The sequence below is a fragment of the Mastomys coucha genome, unplaced genomic scaffold (genome assembly GCF_008632895.1).
Source record: "Mastomys coucha isolate ucsf_1 unplaced genomic scaffold, UCSF_Mcou_1 pScaffold21, whole genome shotgun sequence".
NCBI lineage: Eukaryota > Metazoa > Chordata > Mammalia > Rodentia > Muridae > Mastomys > Mastomys coucha.
Genome location: NW_022196904.1, coordinates 71,314,090 through 71,331,000, shown reverse-complemented (window position 1 = coordinate 71,331,000; position 16,911 = coordinate 71,314,090). Strand labels below are relative to the sequence as shown.

At 42.8% G+C, this 16,911-nt stretch overlaps 1 protein-coding gene across 3 annotated transcripts in view; it reads right to left on the bottom strand.

The window, feature by feature from the left end:
- Positions 1 to 16,911, bottom strand: part of Pde8a (phosphodiesterase 8A) — a 129,275-nt gene that overhangs the window by 47,043 nt on the left and 65,321 nt on the right. For all 3 annotated transcript variants that reach the window (XM_031387172.1, XM_031387171.1, XM_031387173.1), the window contains exons 2-3: positions 7,994 to 8,050; positions 6,013 to 6,203 (exon numbers count right to left, since the gene is read on the bottom strand). In XM_031387172.1, the coding sequence (XP_031243032.1) occupies positions 6,013 to 6,203; positions 7,994 to 8,050 (248 nt within the window). The remainder of the gene's footprint in view (positions 1 to 6,012; positions 6,204 to 7,993; positions 8,051 to 16,911) is intronic.

Here is a 16,911-nt window from a genome sequence, read left to right as displayed (position 1 = left end):
TACTCTAGATGTCTGTGAGGAAATTATCATATACAGGAAGTGTGTTGATCCTTACAAACTTTCCTGCCAGAGAGTAACTATTTTAAGATTTGCAGGCTTTATGTATCTGTGTGTATTTTGTCCCAATTAACTACCAGTGACTATTAGCTTTGTCAACTCAACACAACCCACAATGTCCTGGAAAGAGAATTTATCAATAAGAGATCATCTGCACTCTGCTGACCTACAGATTTGTCTGCAGGGGATTATCTTAAGTGCTGAGCACAAAGTTTGCTTGTATGCAAACGAGTATGCCAGTGTGCATCCATTTTTCTCTGCTTCTGACTGTGGGTATAATATATTTAGCTGTTTTGAGTTCCTGTCACCTTGATGTCACTACAGTGATGGACCATAACATGGAACTGTGAGCTAAAATAAACCCTTTCTCCACTAAATTACTATTGTCAGGATATTTTATCATAGCAACAGAAATAAAACTAAAACAATACCCTACACTTGGAGCAGGAATGTGATCATAGAATAGGCAAAGCCTTTATCCTTTGCTCACTCTTCCTGTGGGGCATACAGACTGCAGTTTTCTGGGGGTCTGAGGCTGTGGGTTACTAGTTCTCAGTGGGAGCTGCTCAAAATGAAAAACAACTCTAGAGCCCACCTAATCTCTCATGGGCACACAGCTCTCACCACTTTTTTCAACATTTCTGTGTTTCCTAAGTGTCCACTGGACTCCAGTAGCTCTCTTCTGTCATTCTTCCCCACAGGGGCCAACCTAAAGCACACTGGAGAGCTCTACTGGAAAAGACTTTACACATAGGGGACTGTAGGGCTTGCAGGCTAGGCATCCAACCCTGGTCTACCTGTCTGGAGAAGACCAGACTCAGTTTCTGGAGAGAAAGGCTAGAGGAGGGTCTCCCAGGTCCAGAAGGGTCACTGGTGCAGCAGGCCCTCATTTGTACGAAGCTGGTGCACTGGTAACAAAACCCTTGTGACTCTAATCTCTAGTGGTGCAGAAAGAGCACAGACTCAGGCATGCTGTTTCTGTGACTCTAGGGACACAGCATCTGTTCTTATAAGTTTCCATCATGTCCTTCATCATAACAGCGATGGAGAGGGAGAGACTTACGTTTCCAGTAAGCTACTTCAATGCACTCTCAGCATTTTAGTAGAGGAAATAGTCATGGTAATATAGTGGCAAGTAGGCAACCATGCACATAATATATGAGGAAGGAGCTCTGGACAACCTGCCCACCACTGCAAGAAACAGACATGGGGGTCTGTGTCAAGGAAGAAGCAGATGAGGGAGCATGTCTCCCCAGCCACAAGCCCATAGAAGTAAACACTTCATTTCCTCTAGTGAAAACAAACAACTGGCTACAAGTAGGAATGGCAGGCACAGAACCTGGCATGACCTTTAAAACTTTTTTTTTTAAAGATTTATCTATTTATTATATGTAAGTACACTGTAGCTATCTTCAGACACCCAGAAGAGGACATCAGATCTCATTATGGATGGTTGTGAGCTACCATGTGGTTGCTGGGATTTGAACTCAGGACCTTTGGAAGAACAGTCAGTGCTCTTACCCCCTGAGCTACTTCATAACTGTAATTTTACTACCCTCCCACACATAAATACATCCATGTACTGCGTACATGTGCACACGCGAGCGCACACACGCACACACACACACACACACACAGAGTCTTTAGTGCTATTCTTTCTGTGCCATTGTGTTGATCCAGCTTTTACACCCCACCCCTTCTTTACCCTGTCAGTCACCCTTGAATGGAAGTGACTTTTATCCAGGCTGCTGACAGACAGCCATCAGTTTTCTTAGCTCACTTCACTGAATCCCAGGTGTCAGAGCCACCTTCCTCTCATCAACAGGCTTGGAATGCACTGTGTGCACAGTGTGTGTGTGCTGACGAGGGTGCCTGGCCTGCTCTCTCCAGCTCTCAAACCACACCTAGAATCATGGCCTACTGCCCTGCAACTGCACAGTGTGAGCACTGTTTTCACCCTGTCCCCACTTCCAGAATGGTTGGGAAACCACAGCTGGCCAGCCTGTCTTGACAAGGCGTCAGGAATTGGAGCACATGCCTCCCGACAAGCTCACAGAATCTGTGCCCCTCCTAAGGGCCACACCGTGTTTCTATGATGACTACAACTCAGCATCTGAGGTACAGCAGAGACAGCAGGAGAGAAGAAATGCTCCTTCTCACCGCCTTCCTTCACTGGTACTTTAGCTGCAGACTGGTGCCTGCTGGGCACAGTGCAGACTGTTCCTGATTGGTCTCTACAATGTGGCAGAAACAGAGGCACACTGTATAGCTTAGACTGGGTTCAAAATTCTGAATGTCTGCCTCTACCTCCCACATGGAGGATTAGAGGGAAGCATGTGCTACCATGCCCAGAGTGTCAGTGTCTTAACTACCAAGAGTAGAGTCCAAAGACTGGCTCAGCACACTAGGCCTTTGCATCTGGCTCTTGTCTGTGGCCCAGACCTCTACAGTTATCTGAGCAGCGCAGTGAGCACCTGCAGAGGGGCCCAGGAACCCTGCCCTTCCTCCTTAGGATGCCCTTCCTCCAACACCATTCTTTTCAAGACTCCTGCCCACCCTCACTATTCAACTCAAACATCTCTCAAGCCCCCTTCCCTCTTCTGTGAACTCACCTGCCTCTCTCTGTATGGCTTCACATCTACGTAATAGTGTCAAAACCAGGGCCTTAAGAACTCCAGCCATTCAGGTTGCTCCCCAGTGAATGAGATTAAGGACCTTATAAAGGAAATTTCACACAGCTAGAGGATGCAGCCAGACAACTGAACCTACTAGTACCTTTAGTCTGGTTTTCTCAGTCTTGAGAACTATGAAAAATAATAATTTTTGTTCTGTGCTGTGGTTGTTATTAATACTTGTCTTTATTTTATTATTTATATGTATGTGTGTGTATCTTGTGAGTGTGTGCCATGCATGTATAGGGGACAATGGAGTCAAAGATTCCCCTATTCTATCCTCCAGCTAAAGTTCAGGCAGTCAGTGGAGTGTGGCGACACACACCTTTAATCCCAGCACTTAGGAGGCAGAGATAAGCAGATCTCTGGGAGTTTAAGGCCAGCCTGGTCTGCAGAGTGAGTTCCAGGACACTCAGGGCTACATAGTGAGAGCTTGTCTCTGGTGGGGCAGGTGTGAGGGAAGCTTTGTGGGCAGTTGTGAGCCACCTGACCTGGGTTCAGAGTCTTGGATTCAGGTATTCTGGAAATGCAACAGGTACTCTTAGCCACTGAGCCATCTTTCCAGCTGCCTAATTTCTGTTCTATATCAATTATCTAATCTCAAGCTTTATGTTATAGTCACATGAAACAAAAGATATTCTACGAACTACCTTACAAGAAACAACGTAAGGGCAAAGTGGTTCGTTTTATTGGTGGTTCGGAAGATATGGTCCACCACAGTGAGAAAGGCCTCACCATGAGGCTCTGTGGCAGGAGCACTCAAGCTGTGGCAAAGGGAACTTACATCTTACAAATCAGGAGCAGAGAGGAGGAATTCTGGAGCTCAGTGGCTCTCTCCTTTTCCCTTTGTACTTACTCCAGGACTCCAACCCATGGCATGGGACTACCCACACTCAAAGTGTGCCTTATGCCTCTTAATTAATCCTTTTTGGAAATGCCCACACAGACATTCACAAAGGTCTCTTACTAATGCCTTCAGCATGCCTTAATCAGGTTGGGTGGACAGTTTGACAGTCTGAAATTTATCTCTACAACTAGATCATCACTCCCTCAGAAGCAAGATACATGCTTTGTTCATCCACATGGCTATAGTACCACATGTAGTGCCCAAACCAAGACTCGAAAAGTAAGGCTCTGAAACAGGATCTGAAAATGCATGGTGTCCCCAATGGAGGAGCTAGAGAAAGGCCTGAAGGAGCTGAAGGGTTTGCAACCCCATAGGAAGAACAACAATATCAACCAACCAGTACCCCCAGTGCTCCCAGGGACTAAAGCACCAACCACAGAGTACACATGGTGGAACTCATGGCTCCAGCAGCATATGTAGCAGAGGATGGCCTTGTCAGGCATCAATGGGAAGAGAGGCCCTTGGTCCTGTGAAGGATCTATGCCCCAGTTTAGGGGAATGCCAGGGTGGGGAAGTGGGAGTTGGTGGGTGAGTGGAGGAGCACCCTCATAGAAGCAGGGGGAGGGAGGATGGGATAGGGGGTGTACTGGCTGGTTCTGTGTGTCAACTTGATACAGGCTGGAGTTATCACAGAGAAGGGAGCTTCAGTTGGGGAAGTGCCTCCATGAGATCCAGCTGTGGAGCATTTTCTCAATTAGTGACGAAGGGGGTAGGGCCCCTTGTGGGTGGTGCCATCCCTGGGCTGGAAGTCTTGGGTTCTATAAGAGAGCAGGCTGAGCAAGCCAAGAGAAGCAAACCAATAAGGAACATCTCTCCATGGCCTCTGCGTCAGCTCCTGCTTCCTGACCTGCTTGAGTTCCAGTCCTGACTTCCTTTGGTGATCAACAGCAATGTGGAAGTAAGCTAAATAAACCCTTTCCTCCCCAACTTGCTTCTTGGTCATGATGTTTGTGCAGGAATGGAAACCCTGACTAAGACAGGGGGGTTCCAGAGCAGAAACCAGGAAAGGAGATAGCATTTGAAATGTAAAGAAATAAAATATCCAATAAAAAAGATTTTTAAAAAAGGAAAATGCAACTGACAAAAGTATCTGGCCTTCAAGAAGGTACTGCACAGGAGTGCAAGGAGTTCCAAACACACAGTAGAAAGCTACAGGCGAATGATAATTTGGACAGGTCAGCCACTGATGAAATACTTTTCACAAGCTGGTACTGTGTAAGTACTCCCAAATGGAGGATAAAGGAAGAACAGAGCTCTGTCAGGCTAAGGTCTCATGGGCTTTGAAGGTCTGCTGAAAGCAAGGAAGGTTAGTTGAGGAATGAGATTCCGGAGAAATTTCTTGATGAAACAGTTCATTCTAGGCAGGTGCCTTTGCAAAGATGATCTTAAGAGAGACAAGCCAGATAGATGTGGAAACCAAGATGAAGCTGGCTTGTAAAACCATCAGGGCCTGCTCTTGCCTCTAGGAAACTCACTAGAGATGACACAAATCATCACTCTCATCCCACAAGATCAAATGGTAGAAAGCTAACAAGAAGACCCAAGATTCTTGGCCTGGGCCTATCAGGAAAAGAATACGATCAGGGATCATACTTTTAAAGGCCTGCTCTTCCCTGGCCAGTCAAGCCCACTGTGTGCTGCTCAGCTCTAGAGTTACCCAAGAGCTACCAGTTAGGAAGAGTGTCAGTTTTTAGAGGGCTTGTCATATAATCATGAGGACCCAAGTTTAAACCCCCACTACCCAAGTAAAAACCTGGTACGGCAGCATGCATCTATAAGCTCAGGGCTTGGGGAAGGTGGAAAGAGGCAGATCCCTACAACTTATGGCCCGCCAACCTAGCTGAGAAGAGGAAACTAAGGTCTAGTGAGAGATCCTGTCTCAATAACAAAAACAAGTGGCAAATGCAAGAAGACATCTGTGTTAACCTGAGGCTTCTACATATATATTTTCACATGAGCACACACATATATACCACACAAAAAGAGTATTTTAAAATAGTCTAGAAAGTTATAATCATTCCTTTTTAAAGTAATATTAAAATAGTAGTTTGGATTAAATAAATGTTGGTTTTATCTTAACCCTAATTGTTGTCATTTACATTTTCTTACTATTGTTTTTTATTGTTATTTTGATTTTTTTTTTTTATAAAGTTGGGAAACAAGCCCAGGCCTTTGTGCATGCAAGACAATTTCTTACTGTTTTAAATAGAACAAGCAAGACAATTAAGAAATAAAGATTAGACCTAGAAATAATGAAGTTATAGTGCCTTGCTTATGTTGCATACAAGGGAAGGAAGAGTGAGTTTAACTTAGTGTGTGGCAGGCTGCATCTACTGTCATAAGGACCATGGGACTCTCGCTGGACTGCTGGCTTACCTGCACAGTGCCTCTGCATCCATCTGTCGGGGATTTCTGTGGTCTATGATGATGATGTCATGGAGTTTGTCCTGGAAACAGGTAAGGACAGTCTGCACCTCCTTGGTGACTGTGCACTTAAACCCAGCTTTTTCACATGCCCTGTGGAATCCATTACACTGGTTATCTTCTTTGGTAAACACTAAAAGTACCTGGATCAGAAGAACACAAACACATTTTTAAAAATCTTGTTACAATTGTCATTTTTAAAGAAGCGACAGAAAATTCTTAAATCTTTAGGACACAAGTTATGAACATAACATCTATAAATATACATTCTTTTCTATTTATTTATTTATTTATTTATTTATTTATTTATTTTTTGTTTTTGTTTTTCGAAACAGGGTTTTTTTGGATCACCCTGGCTGTCCTGGAACTCACTCTGTAGACCAGGCTGGCCTCGAACTCAGAAATCCGCCTGCCTTTGCCTCCCAAGTGCTGGAATTAAAGGCGTGCACCACCACCATCCGGCCCACATTCTTTTCTTACATATAACTCAGGGACATTAGCATTCATTGACCAGTCAATGCTAAAATGTCTAGGCTGGAAGTCCAAGTGCTTGGAACATACACTTACTTCTTTTGCTGATAATGCCATTGATAGGAGTCAATAAAGACTTGTCAGAATATTTTTATTTTAAAATTGAAGCAAAACACAAATATTTATGTTAGCAAACAGAATGTTAACTAAGTATAACAAGGATGGTATTCTAGTGAAATGCCTCAGATGGTAAATGCAAGTATTTTAGTGAAATAATGTTGGGACACATCATCCTTAAATGATGTACTTAACATGTTTTGACTCAAATGTTATGCAATGCCTCCATGTTGAAAAATCATTCTGAATATGAGAGCAGATTTGAACACTACAATGTTACAGGTGACCTGGACACAGAGCCCAGGCACCCGAGTACCATCTGTGCCAATGTTAGGCTGGCAACTTCTTGTCTTGGTGCCTGGCCTACACCATGGAAAGCCTGGATCTGTTGCCTCTCCCCTATTCAACCAGACCTCCCAGACAAACCAGGTTCAAAGCATCTCCGCTTCATCCCCTCAGGGCTAGACCCCATAGCTGTGTGTTGATGGAGCAGCCTTGCAGGCACAGGTTGCCCACAAAACTGGAAGATATCTTTTACTTCCTTGGAAGTTTGCCCAACTGTTCAAATAGCACAGATGCAAGGAACCAAGAGCACGCCTCAGTCAGCTTCCTTCACGAGGCTAAAACACAACAGCAGACGGTTCACGTGCAGGAAGCTTCAAATATCAGAGCTGCATTTTATCCCTTCTTAAAGATTTCTTTATTTTTGTTTTATGGGTACAGGAGTTTTGCCTGCATGTACATATTACACCACATGTGTAAAAGTGCCCACAGATTCCTAGAAGAAAGTCAGATCCCTTAGCACTGGAGTTATAGACAGTTGAAATCAACTCTGTGTGCACTTAGAACTGAACCTAGGTCCTCTGCTAAAGCAGTAAGTGCTCTTAACCACTAAGCTATCTCTCCAGTCCCCTGATGCCAACATGGGCTACATAAGGCCTTGTCCCCAAAACAATAAATTTTGTGTAATGGAAGAGGATATGTTTTAACTTTTTATTTTGGAAAAATTCAAACTTACAGAGAAGTTATGGATGACAATGACTTAAATATTCTTCCTCTAGATTAATCAGCCCTTGGCCTTTTGCCACTTTGGTTTTCCTTCCTCTCAATGTATCACACATGTGAGTGCATGCACAATTATATACTTCCCTCTTTATTGCAACCCTAAATTTTAACCTCACTGTGTACTACTAAGGAAAGGATGATAACATTGTTTCCAAGCCCAAGAAATTTAACCATGACCCAATGGTAGTATCTAAATAGAAAAACAAATTATCTTAAATGGATCATTTTAAATACCCTCCTCATTAAAGAAAATTGAAATGTGGTCATTACAGCATAATACCTGAAGTTGATCTTGATGAAATCTCATCGGGCCAAATTGCACATCAGCTACTGATACCTGTAAGAAAGAGACTTGCTTATAGTATTCTCTCTCAACTCAATGTCACAGACAAAAGTAAAATATCTACTCTAAAATTTATACAAATATTAGCTAAGTAAGAGGAACTGCAACCACACTTGAAAACGCCCTGGAGAAATGAAAACAGGGAAAGCAGAATGAAAATGTATCTGATCTCAGGGTGGCTGTCTCCTGGCCCAGTAACTTCCAATTACTCAACCACAGTTTCTCATTTGTTACAAAGATCAAATAAGATTATAATACAAGAATAGATACTAAATAAACACTGATAGTCCCTATAGACCATACCCACCTTTTCCTGGAGGATAATGAAATCTTACATGCAAAGTGGCACATGAATAATGCAATCTACTAGTCAGAACAATGGATGTCATTCAAAGAAGCTTCTCTGAGAAATAGTTGACTCTTCTTTTACAGAGAAGCATAACAGCCTTGGTTAGTCCATTCTAAACTGTGGAGAGGCTGACATTAAACACCAGACACCTAATACACACAGCATCAGGCCTGGGAAGTTAGTTCAGTTAGCAAAGTGCTTGCTGGAAGAGAAAGAGGACCTGAGAGCCTCAGCAACTACATAAAAATCTGGATGTGTCTGTAATACCAGGGAGATGGCAACAAGCAAATCCTGGGGCTCACTGGCTGGCCAGCCAGTAAGAATCAATGTGCTCTAGGTTCATTAAGAACTATTGCTTCAGCAGGGTGGTGGTGGCGCACGCCTTTAATCCCAGCACTTGGGAGGCAGAGACAGGCGGATTTCTGAGTTTTAGGCCAGCCTGATCTACACAGTGAGTTCCAGAACAGACAGCCAGGGGTACACAGAGAAACCCTGTCTCAAAAAACCAAAAAAAAAAAAAAAAAAAAAAAAGATTTGCTTCAAAAAAGTAAGGTGGAGGACTGTGAGATGGGTCAGCAAGTGGTGGCACTTGCCATATAAGCCTGGCAAACTGAATTTGATCCCTGACCCCATGTAAATATGAAGAGAACTCTAGCTTCACAGGGTTGTCCTCTCATTTCTACAGATGTGATATGTATCTGTCCCCCACAAACACACAGGATACTTTGGAAGTTGTAGATTATGAAAAAATAGGAAAGGAGAAAGAAATTATATCTGATATCTGTCTTTTGCTAGATTGCTACAACTTTAAGACACTTAATTACCAACCATTGGTGGCACAGGCCTTTAATTCCAGCACTTGGAGGCAGAGGCAGGCAGATTTCTGAGTTGGAGGCCAGCCTGGTCTACAGAGTGAGTTCCAGGACAGCCAGAGCTATACAGAGAAACGATGTCTCAAAAACAAAACCAAAAACCAAAAAACCCAAAGGCCAAGTGAGATGTGTGTGTGTGTTGGGGTGGGGGGTGGGGGTAGTTACTCATTATGCATACAGCAGGAAACAGGTACTAAGTCCTTTGCTTAAGGCCACAAGGCTAGGATGTGGCATGCATGCTTGCATTACCCATCCTCTGTTTAGCTCCAGATCCCCAGATGTAAACTCAGAGCCACTGAAAGGTTTGTGTCGTCCATGCTTTTCACAAGAAAAACTAAGAGTGGGAGAAGTTGGGGCTGAAACACACACACACACACACAAACACATATATACTGCACAAGTCTTCTAGAATATATATACATATATATATATATATGCATGCATATGCAAATACACACACATACACACACACACACACACACACACACTAACACATATTCTACCCTAGACTTCTGTCCAGAAAGAGACAAAGCCTGGCCTAGAGGAAGAGACAAACTTTAGAATCTAATCTGAGGTTCTCTGTGCTGAAGAGATCCCTCCCCTAAGCCTAACCCTGGGTGATGGATGCTGTGATTCCATATTTAGAACAACCACTCAAGAACTAGATACTTCCTATAAAGTATCTCCTCCAAAGACTCTTCTCAAGCCATAAACCAAGTACAAAAAATATGACAAAACATGCTTAAGTAACCACAGATAATTTTAACTATGAAAAGCTGATCGTCCTGGCTAGTTTTATGTTCATTTTTTAATAAGCCAGATCATTTAAGAAGAGACATTCAATTGAGAAAATGCCTTCTGTAGGCAGCAAGTCTAAATTAGTGACTGATGTGAGAAGGCCCAGCCCATTGTGAGTGGTACCACCTCTGGCCTGGTAGTTCTTGGTGCTATAAGCAAGCAAGCTAAGCAGGCCACAAGTGAGCAAGCCAATAAGCAGTGCTCTTCCATGTCTTCTGCATCAGTTCCTGCCCTGACTTCCCTGAATGACGAGCTTGTAAGCTGTAAAGTAAAATAAGCCCTTTCCCCCCCAAGTTACTTTTGGGCATGGTGCCTATCACAGTGGTAGAAACACTAAGTAGGACACCAATACTCACTAATTATGAACCACTGATTAAGTTCCTGATTTACCTTGTGATAATTTTGCTTCTCAAAAGGAATTGGAGGAACGAAGATCACCATTGCAGATCTAAGACTGAAGAATGGAGAGCCTTCTGGAAAATTGAAAGGTAAGGAGCCCGGATGCAGGAGGAGCCATTTATAGTCCTGGGACATGTCACCATGGGATACCATGGGAACAACGGGCACAAATGAATGCTAAAACCAGGACTGTTTGAGAATATGGTCCAGGACAGTCTAATGACAGACTAGGGAAGATGGCAGTGTGAGAAGCAGGAGGACAGTCTAATGACAGACTAGGGGAAGATGGCAATGGGAGAAACAGCAGGAGCTTTTACCTAAGCAATGGCTCTGGCAAACCATGTCTGGGATATGTGTTGTGATCACTGACCTCTGACCAACCAGGTAGCAGTAAAAACAGTGTTATGGGCAAATTTTTATCTAGATACATTTACATTACGAGTCCCAGGGGGCTGAAGAAATGGCTCAGCACTCAAGAGCACATAGTGTTCCGAAGAGGACTAGAGTTTTGGTCCCCACATCTGTATCAGGCAGCCCACAACTGCTGTGGCTCCAGCTCCAGAGGACCTGCTGCCCCTGGCCTCCACGGGCACCTGCACTTACACAAGCATACATGTACACAATTTTTTAAAACTTAAGTATCACAGTAGATCTCAAATTACCAAACTACTTTTATATTTTAAGGAACTAAAAAAATAATACATTACCAAAGCTTTCAGGAGAAAGGAAATAATAAAGATTAGTGTAGGGATAAAGTGAAATAAAGAATAGATGATAGAAGAAACCAATAAAGTCAAAATGTGATTATTAGGGAAAAAAACACATTGAGGAACCTTCAGTTAGATAGACAAAGGGAAAAAAGAAAAGACTCAAATTACTAAATCGCAAATGAAAGTGGAGATACCACTTCAAATTATCTGGCAATAAAAAAGATTATAGAAATACAATGAACAAGTATGTACCTTTTTTAAATTATGGAAAACCTGGATCTAAAAGACACATTTTTTTGTTTGTTTTTGAGATAGGGTTTCTCTGTATAACAGACACATTTTTTAGAAACACAAAACCTACTGAGATTAAATCCCATCAATACAGAAAATCTGAATAGAGAAAAATCCTAGGATTGATAGCTTCATAGATGAATTCTACCATTTAAAGAATTAATATCAATCTTCTTCAAAGTTTCCCAAACAACTGAAGAGATGGAAATACTTCTCAAGTCATTCTATAAATGTAGTATTACCCTGACACCCAAACTAGACAGAGATACAAGAAAGCTATACACCAGTATCCCATAGGAACTGGATATAAAAATCCTCAACAATTAGCAAACTCAACTCGGTAACATATTAAAATGGTTATGTAGTGAGAATTTTGGTTTCTTTAAAAACACAGAAATGCTACAACAATGTGTTTTTCATTTTCATCCCAGGTGTGGGGTACGGGGCCGCCTTAGATTGCCCACAACAGCTGACTATGATTTGCTTCATGTTCTAGCAGGGGTATGATTTCACCAGACAGTTTCTGCAAGTGTATGACATCTAAAATTCTGGGGGCTCTTGAGAGGGTCATACAAGGGCTAGAGCCCTGAGACGGGTGCAGCAGTAGCGGCTGCTGATTGCTATTGTTGTGGTCTGTTAATAGTCATGTACAAAGAGATGAGAAGAAGAAATTGGATATCTTGACAGAAAATATCAAACTTTGCCCCAAGGAACTCAATGCCCCTAATCAGAAAAGTAGTCTAATGATATCAACACCCCCTTTCCCTGCTAGCCTTCTTTTTCTCCTACCTAGTCTTGGGGTGTTGGAAAGGTGGAATAGGGGTAGAGAAAGGTGGTAGACAAGGAACGTACACAATAGCCCAAAGTCTGGTTACCTGGTTATACCTGGGTGAAGTGGTAGCTGCACAGGCATGAAAACCTGTGTTTGATACTGAGCATCCTCCTTAAAAAACAAAAACAAACAAACAAACAAAAAACCCAAAAAACCAACCCTGCAGAGGCAAAGACAGGTGAATCCTTGGCACTCACTGGTCTAGAAAACTGATGAGCTCTAGGCCAGTGACAGGTCCTATCTCATAAGGTGAGATGTTACCACACAAGTCAGTGACCTGAGTTTGAGAATCAGAATCCACATAAAGGTGACGCTCAGAAATAAGATCTGCTGACCTGCTCTATGAAGTAGTTCTGAGGCATGCCTGCCTTTGCCCATGTGCTCATGCCCATGCCCAAATAGCAAATAAAAAGTATAACAAAAAACAAAACAAACAAACAAAACCCCAAGTTGAACAGCTCCTGAAGAAAAACAATGAGACTGACCTCTGGCTTCCACATGGATGCTCACACATATACATGTATACACCACACACACACACACACACACACACACACACACACCAATGATGATATACTATTCACTGAATGAGAGTTATTATTGGGATATCAGGATGATCTACTGTATGAAAATCAGCAAATATAATGTACTAACGGAGTGGAGGGAAAATACCATATGATAATCTCAACTGATGCAGGAAAAGCATCTGACAAAATTCTAAATAAGCATCTTTTCATGACAACAATGGTTAACTAGGAGAAGAGAACTGCTAGCCATAACAAACCCACAGCAAGCACAGCCAGCAGGAAAAGCAAGCAAGCAGTTCCTCCAAAATTGGGAACAGGAGAGAAGCCAGCTTCTCCACTGCCGTTCAACAGTCGCTGAAGCTCTAGACAAAACAGGCCAGGAAAAACAATGAGCCATTCAAACGCAAAGGGAGAAAGGTATCTTTACTCGTGGACATACAACCTTAAATAGAGAAAACCCAAGGGTCTCATAAGAAAACTGCTAGGACTAGTAAATGAATTCAGCAGCATGCAAACTATAAAACCCAGATACATTACTAGACTTAGGGACCTGAAAGGAATGTGGAAAAGATGCACTTGATAGAGAGGTGAAAAAAAACTATTCAGCTGGGGAGATGGCTTGGTTGGCAAATGCTTTCTGTGCCAGCTTGGATCTGTGGCACAGTCAGGCAAGTGGTAGGCATCGATAACCCAAGTACTGGGCAGGGACAGAGACACAAGTGAATCCCAGGGGCTCACTTGCCAACCAGTTTAACTGAAACAGTAAGCTCCAGGGCCAGGGAGACAGCATCTTTATGTTGTTTTTTAATTACTTTTATGCCCGCTCCTAAGCCGGGACTCCCCACTCCCTGAGGCCTCACTCAGGGTTAGATCCCACTGAGGCGGGATCAGGCAGTCATCTTCTGTATATGTGTCAGGCCTGAGACCAGCTAGTATATGCTGCCTGGTTGGTGGCTCAGTGTCTGAGAGATCTCAGGGGTCCGGGTTAGTTGAGACTGCGGGTCTTTCTATGGGGTCACCCTCCTCCTCAGCTTCTTCCAGCCTTTCCCTAATTCAACCACAGAGGTCCCCAACTTCAGTCCAATGGTTGGGTATATCTGCATCTGACTTTCAGTTGCTTGTTGCACCTCTGAGAGGACATGAGAGGCTCCTGTCTGTAAGCACATCTATAGCAGTAATAGTGTCAGGCCTTGGGACCTTCCCTTGAGATGAATCCCAAGTTGGGTGGGTCATTGAACCTCCTTTCCCTCAGTCTCTTCTCCTTTTCTGTCCCTGCAGTTCTTTTAAGCAGGAACAAGTGGGATGCAACCCCATCCCTCCCCTTGATGCCCTGTCTTTCTACTGGAGGTGGACTCTACGAGTTCCCTCTCCCCACTCTTGAGCATTTCATCTAAGGTCCCTCCCTTTGAGTCCTGAGAGTCTCTCACCTCCCAGGTCTCTGGTACTTAAAAAGAAAGAGAGAGAGTGAGAGAAAGGCTGAGTGTGTCAGCACACACCTTTAATCAATCCCAGGATTCCGGAGTCAAGGGCAGTTGAATGAATCATTATGAGTTTGAATCTTTATGTGTAGACCCACCTGGTCTACACAGTGAGTTCCATGCCAGCCAGGGCTATACAGTGAGACTGTCTCAAAAAAACCACAATAATGAAGAAGAAAAGTAGAAAGAAGAAGAGGAAGAGGAGGAGGAGGAGGAGGAAGAAGAGGAAGAAGAGGAGGAAGGTGACAGAGGCAGTACTGAGACCTCCTGTGTTAATACACACACATGCACACACACATACACACCATGCACACATGCCACATACACACCAAAAACTTTTCACTAAATGGAGGCACATGTTTATAGATTGAGACAAGTCTTACTAAGATGCCAATGCTACCTGAGCAGTCTACACAGTCACCAGGGCCCTCATTAAAATCCCAATGATTTTCCTTTCTTTTCTTTTTGGCAGAAAAAGAGACATATATTCTAGAACTCATATGGAAACTCAGCTCGGTGATCCCTAACAGAACAATCTTGCAAATGTATGAATGACCTGCAAGACCAACACTTCCTAATTTCAAAACCATAGCAATCAAAGTCACATGGTACTGGTATAGATAGGTAATGAAATGAACAGAGAGACTAGAGAGATTTAGCACATATTCTCATATAATCTTTAACAAAGATGCCAGGAAAGCTCACCGGGGAAGAAGGTAGTCTTTTCAACAAATGATGACAGGGAAACTGGACACTCTAAGGCAGATAAAAAGCTATTGAAATTGGAGAATTACAATTTGTAGGAAGCAGTACAAGGCCCCATATGCAGGAAAGACATGATTTTCTTAGAATGAAATGAATTACTAGAATCAGTGTGGAAACATTGTCACTAAGCAGAAATGTTTAAAGAAAACATTTCTGGGTGAGAAAAGTCATGTGACTTTCAGCTAAGAGTTCACAGTAGCCACCCAGGGGTTACTTCATTTTATTTTGTGTATATATATATATATACATATATATATATTGTAAGATCCTGTCTCAGGAAAAAAAATACACAAAATAAAATAAATTTGCATTGTTAGGTCAAGCTGAGGGACAAGATAGAGCATGGAGGCAAATAACACCGAGCACGCGACACAAAGCACGCGACACAAAGCACACGACCTGCTCCAGACGCTGGTGAGGAGCAATGGGACAGACAGAGAGGTCCCTGAGGTCCAGGCCCTCTGATCTACAAGCAAGTTCAGGAAAACCAGGGCTATACAGAGAAACCTTGTCTCCAAAAATAAAGCAAACAAATGAGAAGTTGGTGAGACAGGCTGGAGAGGAAGGCTCGGTGGTTTAGAGTGCTCAGTGCTCACTGCTCTTGTCGGGGACTTAGATTTGGTTCCTAGCACAGCGTGGCTCACAACTGCCTTTAGCTCCAATTTCAGAGGATGTGACACCATCTTCCTGCCTCTGTAGCCTCCTACATAAATGTAGTACACAAGCTCACATATATAAACATACTTTTTTTTTTAAATCTTTGAAAAAGTTGGTGAGATAACTTTTAGGAAAGAAGCCATAACTATATGATCTCAACTCATAAAACTAACCTAACCCATTTAGTAAAGTAACTTTGAAAAATAAAGAAAATGATATGTTCATTCTTTAAAAGATTTAAGACCAAATTTCATACACTGTAAAGTTTTAGCAGTATCACTGTACAAGATCCATGTTTCAGCAAATCTATTTGACCACTGGACATTTTATTTACTTATAACTAGTCTGCATTTAGCCTTACATCCTGTCCACAGGGAATATCCGGATCTTAGGACCTCTGTGGAGCAAAGTATCAGTCCAGCCGGACAATCAGACAGCACTGACCCCTGCACCCACCTCCTTCCCCACCATTACCACCTAGCAAAAAAATTACCCCCACCAGGAAATCTGATGACATCACTCAGTGAGCAGATGTAAGCCACAGGTCCTCAGAGTAAATACCTTCCTGTCTGCTCCAGAAAAGGGAGGGGCCACTGGACTTCCTGCATCCATCCTTTTCTCACGCCTCAAAATCAAAATCAAACTGACCTAGTACTTCAGGTCACAGCCCCTTTACTCTAGGTATTATATTACTATTTATAATAAAATTGTCATTTTTCAAATCAATTTTAATAACATAGCTTTAATTTTATCTTTCAGCTTCAAATGTAGCTGACATTTTTAGATTGTTTTAGATAATAAAAAAACAACAGTATGTTCAAGAGTTGTGTCTTGTTGGGCATGGTGGTGCATGACTCTAATCACTGTAGCAGAGATCAAGAGGGAGGCAGATCTCTGAGTTCAAGGCCAGCCTGATCTATGAAACCAGTTCCAGGCCAGCCTGGGCAACACAGAGAAACTCTCTCTAAAAAACACTACTAACAACAATAAAGAGTTGTGTCCTAATTTGTTTTTTATTACTCTGACCCAAACTATAAACATGCCAGGTGTGATGGTGGCAGCACACCCGTTTAACCCCAGCAGCACTTGGGAGGCAGAGGCGGGTAAGTTCGAGGCCAGTCTGATCTACAGAGTGAGTTCAGGACAGTCAGGGCTACACAGAGAAACCTTGTCTCAA